This window comes from Myotis myotis, unplaced genomic scaffold (genome assembly GCF_014108235.1).
Source record: "Myotis myotis isolate mMyoMyo1 unplaced genomic scaffold, mMyoMyo1.p scaffold_m19_p_5, whole genome shotgun sequence".
Taxonomy (NCBI): domain Eukaryota; kingdom Metazoa; phylum Chordata; class Mammalia; order Chiroptera; family Vespertilionidae; genus Myotis; species Myotis myotis.
The window spans coordinates 41,799,782-41,818,851 of record NW_023416357.1 but is presented as its reverse complement, the minus strand read 5'-3'; the positions used below and the strand labels follow the sequence as shown (position 1 = coordinate 41,818,851).

The 19,070-nt window shown below is 40.1% G+C and overlaps 1 protein-coding gene across 2 annotated transcripts in view; it reads left to right on the top strand.

The window, feature by feature from the left end:
* The first annotated feature begins 7,085 nt into the window (after positions 1-7,085).
* WDR41 (WD repeat domain 41) overlaps positions 7,086-19,070 on the top strand; it is a 52,748-nt gene continuing 40,763 nt past the window's right edge. The window contains exons 1-2 of one of the 2 annotated variants that reach the window (XM_036308863.1): positions 7,086-7,349; positions 11,298-11,413. In XM_036308863.1, coding sequence (XP_036164756.1) covers positions 7,299-7,349; positions 11,298-11,413 — 167 coding nt within the window. In that variant the 5' untranslated portion in view covers positions 7,086-7,298. Of the gene's footprint in view, positions 7,350-11,179; positions 11,414-19,070 lie in introns of those variants that run through there. The other variant, XM_036308861.1, reaches the window with a different exon arrangement.

Here is a 19,070-nt window from a genome sequence, read left to right as displayed (position 1 = left end):
TGCCCTTGACCGGAATTGAACCTGGGACCCTTGAGTCCGCAGGCTGACGCTCTATCCACTGAGCTAAACCGGTTAGGGCTTTATTTTGTTTTTCAGATTCAGTTGTTGACAGATATATATTTATTGCCATTTTATTGTTCATATGTTTTTAAACCTTTTTTTCTTCTCAAAGAAGACCCTTTAACATTTTATGTAATACTGGTTTGGTGGTGATGAACTCCTTTTTCATATTAATTTTAGAGAGAAAAGGAGAGAGAGAAAGAAGATGAGGGGGAGAGAGAGACAGAGAGGAAGGGAGAGACAGGGAGGGAGAAAGAGAAAGAGCAACATTTGATGTTTCTCAGAAACATCGATTGGATGCCTCCTGTATGCACCCCACCAGGCATGTGTCCTGACCGTGAATCAAACCAGCAACCTTTCAGTGTATGGGATGATGCTCAACCCACTGAATCACACAGGCCAGGGCATTAGCCATTATATTTTAAAGATTTCTGCTCCTTTTTCCTTCTCTTCTCCTCTGGGACTGCAATAATATGTACACTGTTTCTCTTAAGGGCATCCCACAGTTTTCAAGGGCTTTCTATACTCTTATTCTTTTTGCTTTGTTCTTCTCTGACTAAATAATTTCAAATGATCTGTCTTCTACCTCACAATTTTTTTCTTTTGTATGATCCTGTTATTGATGTTCTATATTAATTATTTTTTATTAATTTTATTTTCAGCTCCAGAATTTTTTTAATTAAATCTTTATTGGTCAGATTATTACAGTTGTTCCTCTCCCCCCCCCCATATCTCTCCTCCACCCAGTTCCCACCCCACCCTCTTCCCTTACCCCTCCCACTGTCCTCATCCATAGGTGTATGATTTTTGTCCAGTCTCTTCCTGCACCCCCACACCCCATTCCCCACAAGAATTGTTAGTCTACTCCTTTTCTATGCCCCTGGTTCTATTATATTCACCAGTTTACTCTGTTCATCAGATTTTTTATTCACTTAATTTTTAGATTCACTTGTTGATAGATATGTATTTGCTGTTCATAATTTTTATCTTTACCTTTTTCTTCTTCCGCTTCTTAAAGAATACCTTTCAGCATTTCATATAATACTAGTTTGGTGGTGATGAACTCCTTTAGCTTTTTCTTATCTGTGATTCTGAATGATAGCTTTGCTGGATAAAGTAATCTTGGTTGTAGGTTCTTGCTATTCATGTCTTTGAATATTTCTTGCCACTCCCTTCTGGCCTGCATAGTTTCTGTTGAGAAATCAGCTGACAGTCGTATGGGTACTCCCTTGTAGGTAACTGACTTTTTTTCTCTTGCTGCTTTTAAGATTCTCTCTTTGTCTTTTGCCCTTGGCATTTTAATTATGATGTGTCTTGGGTGGTCCTCTTTGGATTCCTTTTGTTTGGGGTTCTTTGTGCATCCTGGACTTGTAAGTCTATTTCTTTCACCAGGTAGGGGAAGTTTTCTGTCATTATTTCTTCAAATAGGTTTTCAATATCTTGCTCTCTCTCTTCTTCTGGCACCCCTATAATTCGGATGTTGGTATGCTTGAAGTTGTCCCAGAGGCTCCTTACACTATCTTCATATTTTTGGATTCTTTTTTCTTTTTGCTTTTCTGGTTGGGTTTTTTTTTGTTTCTTCGTATTTCAAATCTTCGACTTGATTCTTGGGATCCTCTTGTCTGCTGTTGGATCTCTGTATATTATTCCTTATTTCAGTCAGTGTATGCTTAATTTCTAGTTGGTCTTTTTTCATAACCTCCAGGGTCTCACTAAATTTATCAATGGTTTCTAGAAAATTCTTGAAAAACCTTATAACCGTGGTTTTGAACTCTATATCCAGTAGTTTGCTTTCCTCCATTTCTGTCATTTGTGACCTGTTTCTTTGTCTCCGCATTTTGGCTGCTTCCCTGTGTTGGTAGAGTGGCTTTGTGTGCTAGGTGTCCTATAGGGCCCAGTGGCTCAGCCTCCCCAATTACCTGAGGTGGACACTCTTTGTGCACCCCTTTGTGGGCTTTGTGCACAGTCTTGTTGTAGTTAAGCCTTGACTGTTGTAGGTATCACTGGGAGGAATTGACCTCCAGGCCAATTGGCTGTGAGAATCAGCTGTGTCTGCAGTGGGAGAACTTCTCTGCTGGAGACACCCTTCTGGGGCAAGACTTGATTCAGTAGGGCTTTGGTGCTCACTGAGTCTGTCCCCTGAGTGTGTCTCTTATGGATCTGAGGAGTTGTAATCTGGATGGTCCCATTCTGACCACTGGGTACACTGGCTCTTGGATCTAAGGAGGTGCTAATTTAGCCTCTGCCTGAGGCTACCCACCAGGAACTATGAAGAGATCTGCAGATTCCCCTTCCTTGTTTGGGGTTTGGAGGTGCCCAGATGAGGCCCAGCTGTGAAGCAATGCAAGCTGCTGTGGGGCCTTGGGCCTTCTCTTGGAAATTCTGGGTCTGTCTGGCCCAGCTGCAGTTTGTTAGGTAATTTTCAGATTGCAAAGGGCCAGGGCATTCATATGCAAAAGCCTCTGTGTGCAGCAGCTTGGGTGGGGCGGGGTCTCAGGGAATCAACAGGGCAGAGCAAACAGCTATGGCTGATCCTCAGTTCTGCCCTAAGAGGCTCCCGAGTCTCTCATTGTCCCAGTAATCGCTGCAAGCACCTCTGAGAGAAAGCCGCCCTCGAGTTCCGAGTTCTGTCTGCTGCCAGACAGTCCAGTTTCTCCCCGTATGAGTCTCGGTCCCCAGAGACTTCCCAGAACTGGAGTTCAGAGCAGTCGGGGGCTTGTGACTCCCTCCCGATTCAAAAAGACAGCCATGTCCTCAGTTGCCAGCCCTTGCCACATGCGCCTCCGTACCTCTGCACTTTATTTCCGCACCTCCTCTGAATCTCAGTGTGCTCTTCTCTTTCCTTCTAGTTGTAGAATTTCCACTCAGCCAGCCTTCCTGTAGTTCTGGATGATGTCCGTTTTGTGTTTTCATTGTATTTTTGAAGTTGTTGTGGGAGGCAGCAATTTCCGGTGTTTACCTATGCCGCCATCTTGGTTTCTCCTCAGCTCCAGAATTTGTTTGGATTAAAAAATAATAATAATTTTTATTTCCTGGTTAAATTTCTCATTTTGTTCATGTATTGTTTTCCTGATTTTGTTGAATTGTCTTTCTGTGTTTTCTTGTAGCTCATTGAACTTCCGTCCATAAAACAACTATTTTGAGTTATTTATTGGATAAATAGAAAATCTTCATTTCTTGTAGTCAGTTACTGGAAGGTTATTGTGTTCTTTTGCTGGTGTCATATTTCATTTTTCATGTTCCTTGAAGTCTTGTGTTGCTGTCCTTGCATTTATTTGAAGGAGTCCCCTCCTGTAGGCTTTACTGACTGGCTTCAGAGAAAAATACTTTCTGACAGCCTTGTTAGGGATTCTGAGGCTTTCTTTAATCTTTTCTTACATATACTTGTGCTCCACATTTTTTGTTTCCTCTTGGGTTGGGGGATACCTGAAGATTGTATGCTTTCTTTTGATCCTGCAAAGCCAGACTATATGTTGTCAGCCTCCTGTTTATTTTCTCTTGGACAGTGCTGAATGCTCAAGTTTAAGTGCTTTCTCCCAATTCTGTAGTCAAGCAGGCTTTTTGCACATGCTCACCAACTGTCTCCAAAGCCTCACTCTCATCACTATCAGTGGCATGCATGTAGAGAAAGCCAGCTGTAGGGTGTGGGTGAGGTGTGCAGAGCATTGGGAGTGCCCATGGGCCAATTTGGGGGATCCATAGGTTACACATTTCCTGTAATTCATTGGTGGGCTTCCTGATTCAGTGCATGAAGCAGTCAGTGGGATCCATATTCCTTTGATGCCCTGTGAGAGCCATGGCTGCTGTTCTCCCAGCCACTCCCCAGTTGTGTCATACATCTCAGTATTCTGGATGGGGTGAGAAAGAAGTGGTTCCCTTTGGTGATTTCCTGCACAGCTGAGGCAGCTGGGAATTCTTCAGATGATCTCAGTTTTCCCCATGAAAGTAATCATGGACCAAGAAGATCTCTTTTGGCACTGAGCTATTCTACCTTGGGAGAGGGGTGATGTGGATAAAGTGAAACTGCTCTTCCTCCCCTGTTGAATGTATCTAATCTTGGATGTTTTTGCTCCAATAGTATGTTGGGGCTTCTCTGCTGGACTCCCAGAGTTCCACAAAGGCATTCTCCTCCATGGGTGGTTGTTTAAATCAATGGTCTTTGAGGGAAGTCCATAAAAAACTGTTGGTCTGCCATGCTAATTACATCACTCCCCATTTTAATGTTTTTAGACATAATATAAAATTTACCAAGTAAGCCATTATGAAATGTACAGTTAAGTAATGTTAAGTACATTCACATTATTGTGTAACAAATCTCTAGAACATTGATGATTATTTTAAAGTCATATTTCTTTAGAACTTACCCCTTACATTTAATCAATACTAATTTGTATGGGATCATCTGTTATACTTCAGTTATTTCTTCTATAAATGAAAAATGTTCTCAATGTTAATCTAAAATCTAAGTTCCTTGAGATCAGGTACTATAAGGTTTTAAAATAATTTTATTTATTTTTAAAATTTTAAAGTTTTGAGTAGTATTCTAGGTTTCTAACACAGTGTCTCACAGTATATCCTAGTTCCTTTGTCCTTTTTATAAGTTTTAGAAGCATATTGTATATCTATAAGAAATCCTCCTGGGATTTTCATTAGTATTGCCATCCAGGCCTGAAAGTTTCTTTTACAGACCATTTTAAACTGGATCCAATTTTGTTAATTGTTATACAATTATTTATGTTATCCATTTGAGCTTAAAACTCATGTATAATTTATAATATTATTTCAATGTCTATAGGGTCTGTAGTGATATACCCTTTTATTACTTTTATTGCTGAGTTGTTTTTTCTTTCTCAGTCCCTCTTCCCCAGAATTTGCTGGTTTTAATTTTCTTTATTTTTCGATTGTTGAAAGGTGTCCCAGTGGTGGGGATTAGTCTGAGGTGAAAGGTCTCCTTAGGTCATAGTTGAGTCTGTGTCTTTTGCTGGGCACGTGTGGTTACTTTCTAAATTCTTCTGTACATGTGCTTGCTTTTGAATGTCCTAATCCTTAAAATGTCTGGCTCCTTAGAGGGGGAAAAAGGCAGTAGGGAAAAAAAACCCCAAACATGCTATTTCTTTAAATTCCCTGGAAGCGGCTTCAGTCAGTTATGGTTGCAACAATGCTGGCCAGAACCTGTGCTAGCCAAGATTTCGCCTGCAAGCTGCAAGCTTTTAAATAGACTTCAGAGTTCCAAAATAGTCCACACAGTTTCTGACAGTATAATTGTCATCTAGGTGGAGGAATGGATTCCTGATGCTTCCTACTCCTTTAGCTTCCCTGAGGTCTAGTATGATCTTACATAAGGTTCTTTCTCGGCTGTCCTAAAAGGAACCAAGGGAGAAACTATTCACCACTGGACCAGTGATTTAAAGACCAGAAGAGTGTTCCTTAGATCAGAGTAATGAGGGAGTGGGCAAACCCCTAAATAATGTGGAAAATCAGGATAAAATTTAGGCTACCTGGCAACCATGTTCCCTCACTTGAAGTTTATCCTCCCAGGACTAAAATCCTGATGTTCTTGGGTTTTGTTTTACTAAAGATGAATCCCCCTTGTCCAGGGGCTAGTCCAGGGGTGGGCAAACTTTTTGACTCGAGGGCCACAATGGGTTCTTAAACTGGACTGGAGGGCTGGAACAAAAGCATGGATGAAGTGTTTGTGTGAACTAATATAAATTCAAAGTAAACATCATTACATAAAAGGGTACGGTCTTTTTTTTTTTTTTAGTTTTATTCATTTCAAATGGGCTGGATCCGGCCTGCGGGCCGTAGTTTGCCCACGGCTGGGCTAGTCTCTACTCTTTTAGTCTTTCTTCAACTGCATGCAGACTGCAATTTGGGGCAAGCTTCTCCTGACCCTTGGGAGTATTCCTTTGTCAAGTGCATTCAAAATGAATACAAAGATGAATCATAGGAGATCCCAGTTCCCTAGGGACTGTCAGATTGGGAAACTGCCCATAACCAATATACATTAAAGTAGAAAGTATGGCCTTCTCTTATTGGTATCTAGCATATTCTGCCTTGATCCAAAAAGTAGCAATTTTATGTGATTACTTTTTTCATCTCTATGCATCTGTGGCCAATACATGTTTGTTGAATTAATGTATTGGTTGGGACACTTGTATTAGGTTCTTTCTAAGAATTTACTGCTAGTATCCTGATTTGAACCTAACAATCACATATACAAATATATGTATGAACATTTACAGGCCTATTTATAAGTAGTTCCTAAGTCAGTGATTTGGAAACCTTGCTACTCATGACTCACCTGAGGAATTTTCCCCAAACGCTGATTCCTATGTTCTAACCATAAAGATTGTTTTAATGAATCCAGGTAGAAACCAGGAATATATATTTTTCAAAATACATATTGGGTAATTATGATATGCAGCCAGAGTAGAGAACTGTAGCCCTTTGACTACCTAAGAAAGTCTAGTAGTCAAAATGGAGTGATGAAATGTCCTCTATTCTTTAGGGATATTCTGGGTTAGACAGTACAGGGTAGTCAAGAGCACTAGTTTTAGAGTTTGGAGATTGGGTACCCATCTCAGTGTATCCACTTCCTAGCTGTTAGCCTTTGACAAACTACCTAATCTTTCTGAGTTTGTTTCTTTATAAAACAGGGACTATAGGGCTACTGTGAGGATTTATGTAAAGCCTCAGAACAGTATCTGTACTACAGTACACAAAGTGTTGGCCGGGTTTATTATTGGGTTAGTCCGGATGTGGAGGCCCCTTCTGCAGCCAACTATTGAAGAGTTTCTTGGTCCCCCAGCCAAGTAAGGATGCCAGGGGACTGTTAATTGGTCAAAGCACTTGCTCGCCGGACTCAGGTGCTGTGCCATACGCATCCACCAGGGGCCGCTCAAGCTACCCAAGCTCAGCGGGCCAAGTGGGCAACGCCCCTGCGCCTGCTCACTTAGAGCCTTTGAAGCCTCGCCCCTACCCCACCAGCTTTGGGCTACGGCTCCTCTAGTGGCTACCGCAAACCAAGCCTCTGTGGCGGTACGGCAGCGCCTGGGGGACAAATATCTTCCTGTTTCTGTGGATTCTTCTTTGCACTACTACGTTCTGTGGGCATTTCTGGGGCGGCAAAGTGTTAGCAGCTCCATTGCTCTCTGCTCCTGAGAAGTAGGAGGAAGTAGAGGCCAGTGCAGAGTTCGGCTGACTGTGACCTGGGCCGGGCAAGAGGCCTTACCCTGATGTTGCGATGGCTGATCGGGGGAAGCCGAGAACCTCAGGGACTGGCAGAGGTAAACCCCTGGGTGGAGCCTGCCTGCCCGGCGGAAGCTTCTGTGGGAGCTGGGATCCTGAGTCTAGGAACAATGACCCTGTTGAAGGAGGGGCTTGCGTGCTGTGAGGCCAGGTTTCGGGTGGAGGAGGTTGGGTTGGGGGAGGGGCTCCCCTTTTTGCTGCTACTTTGTACTTTTGATTCTCCTAAGACCCTGAGTTAAATACAGTATCTTTGTGCCAAAAGGTGAGAAAACTGAAGCTGATGTGGTTCAACAGCGGGCTCAAGGAGACTCAGCTAGTCTCCCTACTTAAGTCTCATATCCATTTAAAAAAGTATCTGACCTACGTACTAGAAACAAGTGGTGACTGCAACTTTACATTTTTTCGTTTACTTGGTGTCACTTCCCCAAATTGCTCAGGAAATATAAAGTTGATTTGAGTTTTTATACATGAACCAAAAAGATATAATTAACTTTTTAAATTAATATTTTGCTTCAAAGTCAAGAAAATGATTTCCCAATTAATTGATATTTTTGATTCCACAGTCAACGCTTTCTTCATGGGACTGAATAATTGAATAGACTGTAATGAGATTTATATTTGAAATGTTGCGAATATAAAAGTTTTGGAACTTAAAAATACTGAGGTCTGGAATTTATTTCATATGCCACCCAAGAATATAATTTGTGCTGAATTCCCTTTTATTTCTCATAGAAAATATGTTTTTACTACTAAAAATAGGAAACTTGGATTGTTGTAAATCCAGAAATCTTCTCAGTCTTAACTTTCTCGTATCTTTGCACTTGAAGCTTATTCTCTATTTTTTTAAAAAAGCATTTCTTATTTGAAATTAGGTGTATTTAAGATAGGCTGAAATCCTAAAGATTATAGGAGAATTGTGGAAAGTTGAATAGTCCACATAGGATATATATGACAATTCTGTATAAGCCTCATTATTCGATGAATCATAGAATTTGATTAATTAATTCTGCGATACCTGACAAGCTTTCATTTGGGGAAAGTAGTATATAGTTTTCAGAATTCTCACTTTTGATTTTCACTGCTAAAAGGGCGATGCAATAAATAAAAAAAATTACTCCTTTGGGGTGAATTTTTTTGGAAACATGCATGTTAAGTTATATATTTCTTCATGTAAAAGTATTTCAGTTTTATAACTGCTGTGAATTTGTACATTATCTGAAGCAATGATTTGCCCTAATTTATGCAAGAACTTTGAATCTAAGCTTCTAATTTAAGCAGTGTTTCTCTGCTGGGATAATTTTGCCCATTAGGGGACATTGGGAATGTCTGGAGACATTCTTTTTTTTTTTTTAATTTCTTTATTGGTTAAGGTATTACAAATGTGTCCTCATCCCCCCATTAGCCCCCAACCTCCCCCCTCCCCGCCATGTTCTCATCCCCGTGTTGTCCATGTCCATTGGTTTGGCTTATATGCATGCATACAAGTCCTTTGGTTGATCTCTTCCCCTTACCCCCACCCTCCCCTACTTTCCCTCTGGGGATTGATAGTCATTCTTGATTGTCACAATTTGGGGTGGGGTGAATTTCTATTGACATCTAATATGTAGAAACTACGAATGCTGTTGAGCATCCTACAGTGTACAGGACAGCCCTTAACAACAAAGAATTATCTGGTCCAAAATGTCAATAGTGTCAAGTTTTAAAAAACTGCAGTTTAGAGGGTAAGAACAGAGGTTTTTTAAAATCGTAGTGGGTTTGACTACAGAAATGGGGTTAATAAGACCTGCCTTACAGAGTTATCCAGTTATATGTGCTTTGCAGTGTTTGGCATATGGGATGCCACCTAATACTTTGTAAATGTTAGTAATTATCTTTATCAATGTTATTTTTCAAAGTTGATTTCATTGAATTCATTGACTCTAAATGATTTAATTGTTTTATTCAGCAAACATATAATGAGTGCCTATAATGGGCTTAGGCCCTACTTTAGTCTGTTTTATATTTTACCCTTTTGACCTACAGTTTTGTTTCTGCCAAGTTTCAATTGAGAAACACCCATTTTAAAATATTGAGTTGGATTGGCCCATTAATTTTTTAGGTCAGGTTTATTGAAATATAATTTGATAAAATAAATTTTGCCCTTTTTCTAAATTTATTGTGACTTGAAAATACAAAAATTTATGGTGTGGATTTGTGGTAAGAAAAATGTTTTGTGTTAAATTGGCAGTCAGTTGATATTAGGGGAAATAATACAGGGTGGGGCAAAAGTAGGTTTACAGTTGTGAGTGTACGAAACACAGAGTTTATTCTTGTATTATTATTTACTAGAGGCCTGGTGCACAAAAATTTGTGCACTCGGGGGGGAGGGGGGGTCCCTCAGCCCGGCCTGTGCCCTCTCGCAGTCTGGGACCCCTCGGGAGATAACGCCCTGCTGGCTTAGGCCTGCTCCTGGGTGGCAGAGGGCAGGCCCAATCCCTAGGTGCAGCCCCTGGTGGGGAGTTGGGGCGCCTTCCCCTGTCATGCACAGAGCAGGGCAGATTGGGAGGTTGTGATGCCACCCTCAGTCACGCTCAGGGTAGGGCCGATTGGGGGGTTGGGGCATCGCCCCCTGTCACACTCAAGGCAGGGTCAATGGGGAGGTTGCGGCGCCACCGCCTGTCACGCACAGAGCAGGGCCCATCAGGGGGGTTGGGGCTCCGTACCCTGTCACGCACAGAGCAGGGTCAATCAGGGGGTTGGAGAGCTCCCCTCTGTCACTCACAGAGCAGGGCCGATCAGGGGGTTGAGGAGCTCCCCCCTGTCACTCACAGAGTAGGGCCGATAGGGGAGTTGGGGCACCGGCCCCTGTCACACTCAGGACAGGGTGGATCAGGGGGTTGGAGCGCCGCCCTTTATCACCCAGCGAGCAGGGCCGGTCAGGGGGTTGAGACGCCGCCCCCTGTCACACACAGAGCTGCAGGGCGATCAGGGGCTTGGGAGCTCCCCCCCTATCAGGCACAGAGCAGGGCTGATCAGGGGGTTGGGGCGCCTTCCCCTGTCACGAACAGAGCAGGGCGGATAGGGAGGTTGTGGCCCCGCCCCCTGTCACACACAGAGCCACAGGGCGATCAGGGGGTTTGGGCACTGCCCCCTGTCACGCTGATCCCGGTGCTGGGAGGCATATTACGCTTTTTCTATATAGGATAGAGGCCTGGTGCATGGGTGGGGCTGGCTGGTTTGCCCTGAAGGGTGTCCCGGATCAGGGTGGGGGTCCTCACTGGGGTGCCTGGCCAGCCTGGGTGAGGGGATGATGGCTGTTTGCAGCTGGTCACACACCCTTCAGGGTGGGGGTCCCCACTGGGGTGCCTGGCCAGTCTGGGTGAGGGGCTGAGGGCTGTTTTCAGGCTGACTGAAGCTCCCAACTGCTCCTTTTTTTCTTTTTTATTCTGGGCCAGCTTTAGCTCTGGCTCCAGCTCTGAGGCCTCTGCTGCTGAAAGAAGGTATCTGGTTGTTTCGGTCCTATAATCGAAACAATGTATAACTCCAGCTCTGAGATCCCGGGCTCGCTGAAAGCAGGTTTCTGGGGTTTTGTTTAGCTTCTATATTTGTTACAATGTTTCTTAAACTGCAAGCTCAGAGGCCAGCAAGGCAGGCGGGGAACGTTGGAGTCCTCCGTCACTGAAGCAAGCAAGCCTCATGTTAGTTTCAAGCTGCCTGGCTGCCGGCCGCCATCTTGGCTGGCAGTTAATTTGCATATCTCGTTGATTAGCCAATGGGAAGGGTAGCGGTCGTACACCAATTACCATGTTTCTCTTTTATTAGATAGGATTATTTTCCATACCAACAACTGTAAACCTACTTTTGCCCTACCCTTTATGTAGTATGAGAACATGTTTTTAAGTCTTATATTTTTAGTTGTATACCATGCAGTTTTACTGCAGTATGCCTTTTATCATAAATCATTTTATCTCTTTCTCTTTTGTTTTGGCTTTTTTTTCCAATACAAGAAATCTGCTTTACAGACAATAGGTGAAGAACAAACCCAGAACCCCTACACTGAACTGCTTGTACTGAAAGCTCATCATGATATTGTACGGTTTCTGGTACGGTTAGATGACTACAGGTAAGAAACTCTAGTTATCCAATTAACTATTGTTTGGAAAGAGTTCTTAGGGAATTTTATATCAAAAACTTCAGAATTAATCCATCTTTTCTAAAAATCTCAAAACTGATCATTAGCAACATTTAGTAGAAATTGACCTCTGAATCTTGATGAAATGCATATCCGAAGTCTTTTTTGCTTAGAAGTCAGGGTGTCATATCTGATGATTTGATCCTTATTTTGTTTGAGGTGGGTTTTTTTTGACAGCTCAAATTTTTTTGGTGGTTTTTTGTTGTAGTTGTTTGTTTTTTAGGAAGTGTATGACTTTAAAATTTGGGTGGGGTTATAACTGTATGTTAAGGTGAACCTTAATTTGACAAAGAAATATGGGAAATATTTAAGTATTAGATAGCTAAGGGAATGTAATATTTTTAGTAGAAGGTGAGGTAAGTATTTCATCTGAATTTTTTGTTATTGATGAAACCCCTTTAAAATTAGTATCATTCAGCAAAGGGAATAGATTCAATAATATCATAATAACTATGGTGATAGATGGTTACTAGATAAGATATATAAGATATATATAAGATATGTATATATAAGATAACATATAAATGTCATTAAAGATACATAAGATATATAAATGTCACTGTGTTGTATACCTGAAACTAATAAAATTGTACATCAATTATAATTAAAAATAAAAAAAAATAAAATGCACATTATTCCGTACTACTTTGGTAGATAATATTTGCAAATGAAGATAAAGGTGTATAAGTGTTAGGACTATAGATTTAACTTATTACTGATCTGTTTATTAAAGCCTTATTTAATTATATCCTTATCCTTTGTAGCAAGTATCACAATAACAATTACACAATTTAACATTTATCTTTCCCTCTACAATGTAAACCTCATGAGAGTGGAAGCTATGTTTTTCTTGTTCACCACATATCCTTAGTACCTGGCACAGTGTCTAACATGTAGCAGGCAATTAATAGGTAGTTTTTAATGAATTAATGAGTTCCCAGACTATTAACTAGCTTGTCATCTTAACTCCCTTACCCCATTTGTGTTGTCCCTATCAATTCTTCCATTATCACCTCTAATTGTCTCTTTTGCCTTTAATACTGTCTTTTGTGTGTGTGTGTGGTTTTTCTTTTTTCATTTTTTTAAAATATATTTTTATTGATTTCAGAGAGAGGAAGGGAGAGGAAGAGAGAGAGAGAAACATCAATGATGAGAGAGAATCACCTATCGGCTCCCTCCTGCATGTCCCACACTGGGGATTGAGCCCACAACCCGGGCATGTACCCTGACTGGGAATCAAACCGTGACCTCCTGGTTCATTGGTCGATGCTCAAACACTGAGCCAAGGAGGGCTTTTTTTCATTTTTTATTCCATGGGTGACTGCTTCTGTGATTATTCCTAATCATGACTATCACTTCTGTTGTCTATTAACTTGTCTTCTCTCTGCTTTTCTTTTTTTATTATTTTATCCTTCAGCTTTTATTTATATTTATTTTCCCTTTTTTTTTTCTCTCCACCCCACACCAGCCCCTCCTAGGCCTTTACCACTCTATTGTCTGTGTCCATATATGCATATTATCTGATTTTCTTATCTCTTTGGTGTTTAGTTGCTTTCCCCATGTGCAACGCAATTCTCACACTACCTGGAGTTAGGCCAGATTTTACAGGTTAAGGCACAGTCCTGCACAACACTTCCCTCACCTTAGTCTCTAGCTGCAATCTCCAGGGTTTCCAGGCCACCCACACTTCGGACCAACTGGCTATATACATTGCCACTTCCCCCTTACAATTTGCTAGAATGACTGACAGAACTCAGGAAAGCACTATACAGTTTTATTATAAAGGATACAATCTGGAGCAGCCAAATGAAATAGGGCAAGGTCTGGGAGATCCTAAGTGTAAACTATTCCTCAGGATCCATCACCCTTCAGCACCTCAGTGTGTATCACCAACGAGAAAGCTCACTCAAACTTTGAGCATTCAGAGGTTTTGTAGTGGTTTCATATATAGGAATGATTAAATAATTTACCACTTGATTAAATGCAATTTCTAGCCTCTCTTCCTTCCCCAGTTTTGAGGTCAGGCTGATATCTATGGCTCAAAGCCCCAATCCTCTAATTTCATGGTTCATATTTTCTATATGGCTAGCTCCCATCCTTAAACTGTCTAGGGGCCCACTCTGAGTCACCTCATTAGTACAAACTCAGGTCAGGTCTGAGGAGCCCAGCTTCCTTCTATAAGCCATGGACAGAGTCCAGTCAAATTATTATACAACTAGAGGCCCAGTACTGCTGGCTTCCAACTGGGGCCTCCTTTCCGCAGCTGCCTGTCGCCGCCGCTGGCCAGGGCCTCCCCTCACAGCCGCCTTGGCCTGGTGCTGCCTGCTCACCTGCTCCACCGTTCTGCTGCGGTCTCGCTCTCATCAGGGCTCATTGGAGCTGGCATCACCTCCACTGCCGCATGCTGCCAGTGCTGCATTGCCAACGCCCGCCATGCTCTGCACCACCCCCTGGTGGTCAGTGCACGTCCAACTCCCCATCGATCAAACTCCTGCCCGTAGGGACAATTTGCATATTAGGCTTTTATTATATAGGACTAGAGGCCTGGTGCATGGATTCATTCACTGGTGGGGTCCCTTGGCATGGCCTGTGCCCTCTCGCATCCGGGACCCCACTGTGCACGATCAGGGCCAGGGAGGGACCGTGGGAGGGCTCCAGGTGTGTCCGACCCATCTCACCCAGTCCTGATCTGCCGAACCCCAGCAGCAAATTAATCTACTGGTTGGAGCATATGCCTCCTGGTGGTCAGTACGCATCATAGCTACTGGTCGAACAGTTGGACAGTCACTTAGGCTTTTATATATATATATAGACCAGATACTCCAACTTTTGCTTAAAGATTCACCTCATATATATTATTAGCCTGTCAACATTATTTTTCTGTTGTGATATAAGCCAAACAAATTATAACATGTTAACCATAGTATAATAATCTTCAGCCTTTTTGGTAATGTTTGTTGGTGGTAGATACTAAGAGATACTGTATTTTTTTTAGTCAGATCTTTGAAACTAAACATTTCTGGGAAGATCGGATATTGAACAGTTCAAGTTTTCTTGTACCATATTTTACCATAGTAAATTTCTAGGTAGGCTAAAAAAACTCAAATAATTTCTCAGACCATAATCACTAATATAGCATTTGAACCTTAAGGAATTCTCAAATCATTTTGCCTAAAAAAGTTAAGTAAAAAATATGTAGTTTACTTTCAGGATGTGGTCTTTAACTTTTTAAATAGATTAACTATTAAGATTCCATGTTCATTGCTATCTGCCCTCTGAAACGTCCTCTTGGCTATTCTTATTACCTAGTTAGAAGAAGACTCCAGAAAGGCCTTTTTGTAGAATAATGATCCTTGTCCAAAGGCTGATATCTGATTACATTTTCTTCACAGTGGTGCTCATGTATGATACAGTAAATGTTCTGTAAACAGTAAAAAGCTAGACAATTACATCAGTTATCTGTTTATTGCTCTGTCAAATATCACCCCAAACTTAGTGGTTTAAAACAACCATTATATATTTAGTTCACTGTTTTGCAGGATGGCATTTTGGGTTAGGCTCAGCTGGGTAGGTTGTTTTTTTTTTCTCATCTGCACCATGGTTGACTTATCTTGGTTAGGTTTAGTTATGCATCTGTGGTTAACAGGTAGATTGGCTGAGGCTGGCAGTTCACAGTGGTCTCAGTTGTATTGACTGGGGTCTCTCTCCATGTGATTGCTCAAGTTCTTGTTCACATAGTGACTAGGGAGTTCTAATACCAGCAGAATGGCAAGCCCCAATGTAAAACTTTTCAAGTCTCTGTATACTGTTTGCTGTTGTTTCATTGGCTAAAGCAAGTCGGGAACTGGCACAAATTCAGTAAGTGGATAAATAAACTCTACCTCTTGAAGCAACTAATGCTTTTTGCAAATGGTGACATTAGGAGGGAGAATAATTTGTGGTCATGTTTGCTATCTAACAGAGTGAATCTAAATGTCTAAAATAAATGGGGGGAAAACACCCTACTTTTTGGGTTTTTTTGCAATAAAGTGAAGATATTACTACATGAATCATATTTAATTCTTTGTACTCAAATCATTACTATGTCAAAATTTCCATGTAATTAAATCTGAAGTTTTTCAGTCAGTCACAGACCTTTAGAACTTTCAATCTGTGTATTATTTTAAAAAATTTAATTTTATAGTGTATGCAAAAAATAACTGAGTCATTATTGGTAAGAAAGACGTAAAAAAATCTACAAACTATATAAATATTTATTACAAATAGAATTAAGAGCTTAACACTTTCATTCTTAATTTAACAGTATAATTTAGAATTATCTTTATCATTGCATATGTACATTATTTATGCATTGTCAAATTACCAAAATACCTTAAATAAATATTCTGTTGTTACACTTTTTATGTTTTTACTTAGTTTTTGTAGACATTGCATTCTATTTTTTTGGTCGGCTGTTGTAATCCAGGTTTCACGCTTCAGGTCTTTAGATAATGTCAGTTTATTGAGAATTTTGCAGAAGGATTTTCTTGTTTTCTTGGTGGCTCAGCTAAAATCAGTGAGTGGAAAATTTTCTCAGATTGGTTTTTGAAGATACCAAATAAATCCTGTATAACATAACAGACAGCTGCCTTTTCTTTTCTTCTTCAGTATGTTTTGAACATGAAGTGAGGGTCATATTGATTGGGAGATCACTAAAGAAGGCTAAGACTCAGCAAGAGTCTTCTAAAAAGTGGACTGTGCTAAAATTATATATAATACTCTAGCATTTGATGCATTAAACTAAACTGAGTTTATAACACATTTTAAGAGCAGTTTTTTTCTGTTGCTCATTTGACCATTCCTTGCTACTCCAGGAAACAGACAAGGTTATATAGGATGGTGATCATGACTGGAAAAGAATTAAGTGACCCATGAAATGCCAGACTGGAGAACAAAATGTGCTCCTAGAATGGCTGGTGAAGCTCTATATTCACAAGAAACTAAACGAACTCAGTATGGTTCGATAGTTCACTGAACAAATAACACGCTACGTCTTTAAGAAAATATTCTTAAGCTAAGAGTAACTTTCCACAATCAGATAAAAGAAATCAGTAGTCAAGATGGGTTTCCCTAGGAAGCAGGCAATAAAATGGAGTTAAGAATGCAAAAAGTTTATTAGAAACATCAATGAAAGCGGAAATAAGGAAGCAGGATTGGACAAGAAGAGCTGCCTCAGACTATGATACAGATCTGACCAAGTCTCTGTAAACCCAATGGAGAGCTCTGGAGAAAAGAATGCCCTTTTGAGGAGTCCTGCATTGGATGAAAATAACTAGTACTTTTTGTCCTGCCGTGCACAGTCATTGGCTAAAGGTCATCCAAGAATGTGCTTAATTCAAGTGACTGAGGGCCCACCTGAGAGTATGATTTTGACTTGAAAGCTGAAATGTACCCTAAAGTCAACAGCTAGAGGTAGATAACCACGTTCATCTGGGTAGCTAGTCCTCTCTTGAAGAGGTATTTACAAGTTGAGAGCTATACTGCTTATCCTATACAAATATCATGGGATCAATAATAATTGATGAGAGGAAATTTCTCTTTGTAGAAGAATTCAAACATGAAGAATCATAGAATTGGAATATTGTAATTTTGCAACCTCTAACACAATAAATTAGGCAGTGGTTGTTAACATTGCACACATACGCGCACACACACGACTGCCAGAAATTATGTGTGTGTGCAGGACAAAAATACTCATTATTTTCATCCAAATGGTCTATGAAGTGGCCTAACCAAAAAGTAAAAATGGAATCTGATTAAGTCTCTAGATCTGTTAGTTTACCAGAAATACAGGGGACAGAGGTGCATTTTGTTAAGTGACAACACTGGAAGGTAGCTAGCAAGATCCAGACTGTGAGAAATGTATAAAGTAAATTCTTAATTGCAAGGAAAAAATATGAAGAAGGAATCAATTGACTAAAAAAACATTAGAGGTATGTCAACCAATTGCAATATAGGAATCTTATTTAGACCCACAGTTACTAGCTTAAAAACTTGAGACAGGGAAATTTGATCATTGACTAGGTATGTTATGTCATTACATGTTGTTAACTTTGTGGTGTAAAATAGTCATAAGAGATATATATTAAAATAATTACTGATGAAATGAAATATAGTGACTGGGATTTGCTTCAAAATAATATGTGTGGAGGGGCAATTGGGTGTGGTACAGATGAAACAGTGCTGGCCATGAGTTGATAATTATTAAGGACAGGTATGAGTACCTGAGGATTTTTGTTATACAGTTTCCACTTTTATAAATATTTAAATTCTCCATAATAAATATAAAAATATGATGTATGTTTGTTAGAGAGGAAATAAAAATGCCAATTTAAAAAGTATTTTTGCTTCAGTATAAAATAAAACTTTGTTCAATGCAGAAATCACACAGGTGGACATGAACATATCAGCTTACTAAAATAATAACTGGCAAAAATTAGAATAAAGAATGTGGCTCGGTAAATAGTGGGTTTCCTAATACAACACCCTGAGTTAGGTAGACTTATTCACTGAATCACTGGTGCAACTGGACATCTGCAAGCCTCCTACTTCAGTGTAGGCTTACCTTAAAAACAAGAGCAAAGCAGAATGTTTTCTCTCTGTGAACAGACAAATCTTCAGAGAAAACCCAGAAGAGCCTGAACAGAGCATGCTCAGTTCATTCTCTCAAACTCATTTATTAGGTCAGTTGGGAGAGGGAGAGGCCAGGATGCTTCTTTAGTAGTTCTTTCAGGGAAACTTGAGCTCTGGGTCATGGGGAGTGCCCCCACCCCACAATGGAAGCCACAGGGATTTTTGGTATTCTAATACTTGTAAGCTTGATGTGTAGTTTAGTTTTCTATTTGTGATTTGGAGGAGGGGAGAATTTACCAAGGTTTTACCTTTGCAAATGACTATGGGAACTATGAAATCTTCCCTCTTTTATTCTATTTGTGAGGACTGTAGACATTCAGATATTAGAGTTTTGTGTGTGTGTTTGTATATTTTTTTCTTAAGGAAAAAAATTATGTTCTCATAGATCTAATGAAAGAATCAGTGGCAATGTCTATGGCTCCTGAAAATGCTTTGGAATTCCCTTAAACGCCTATTACAAGTCTACATCTCTAATTTTTTTCAAGTAGTTCTAACATACAAGATAAATAAAAATCCATTTTAAATGAAAACTTTGTTATTTTTCAGTTTTGTTATTTTTCAACTATTTTATTGTAAAAAAGATACACTGTTTAAGCTGCATCATGTATTAGAAAGTACTGTGGGAAATTAGTTAACCACAGGGATTTTTTTTTGTCATAATGTTATATTTTTATATTTCCAGTGCTTTATGGTTATGTAGATATTGAATACAGGAGGGTTCATGTTCAGCTTTATGGCTATACTTTTTATTATGTCCTCTAAGGTTATATTTGAATCTGTAGCACCTTTGACTTAATTGAAATAAATTCACATGAATAAGAGCTATTACATATGTACTTAGGTAATGGACATAGGAATTGTGAAAATACATGTTTTATTTTATATAGATCTTTGTGAAGCTTTGCTGTTCTTTTAG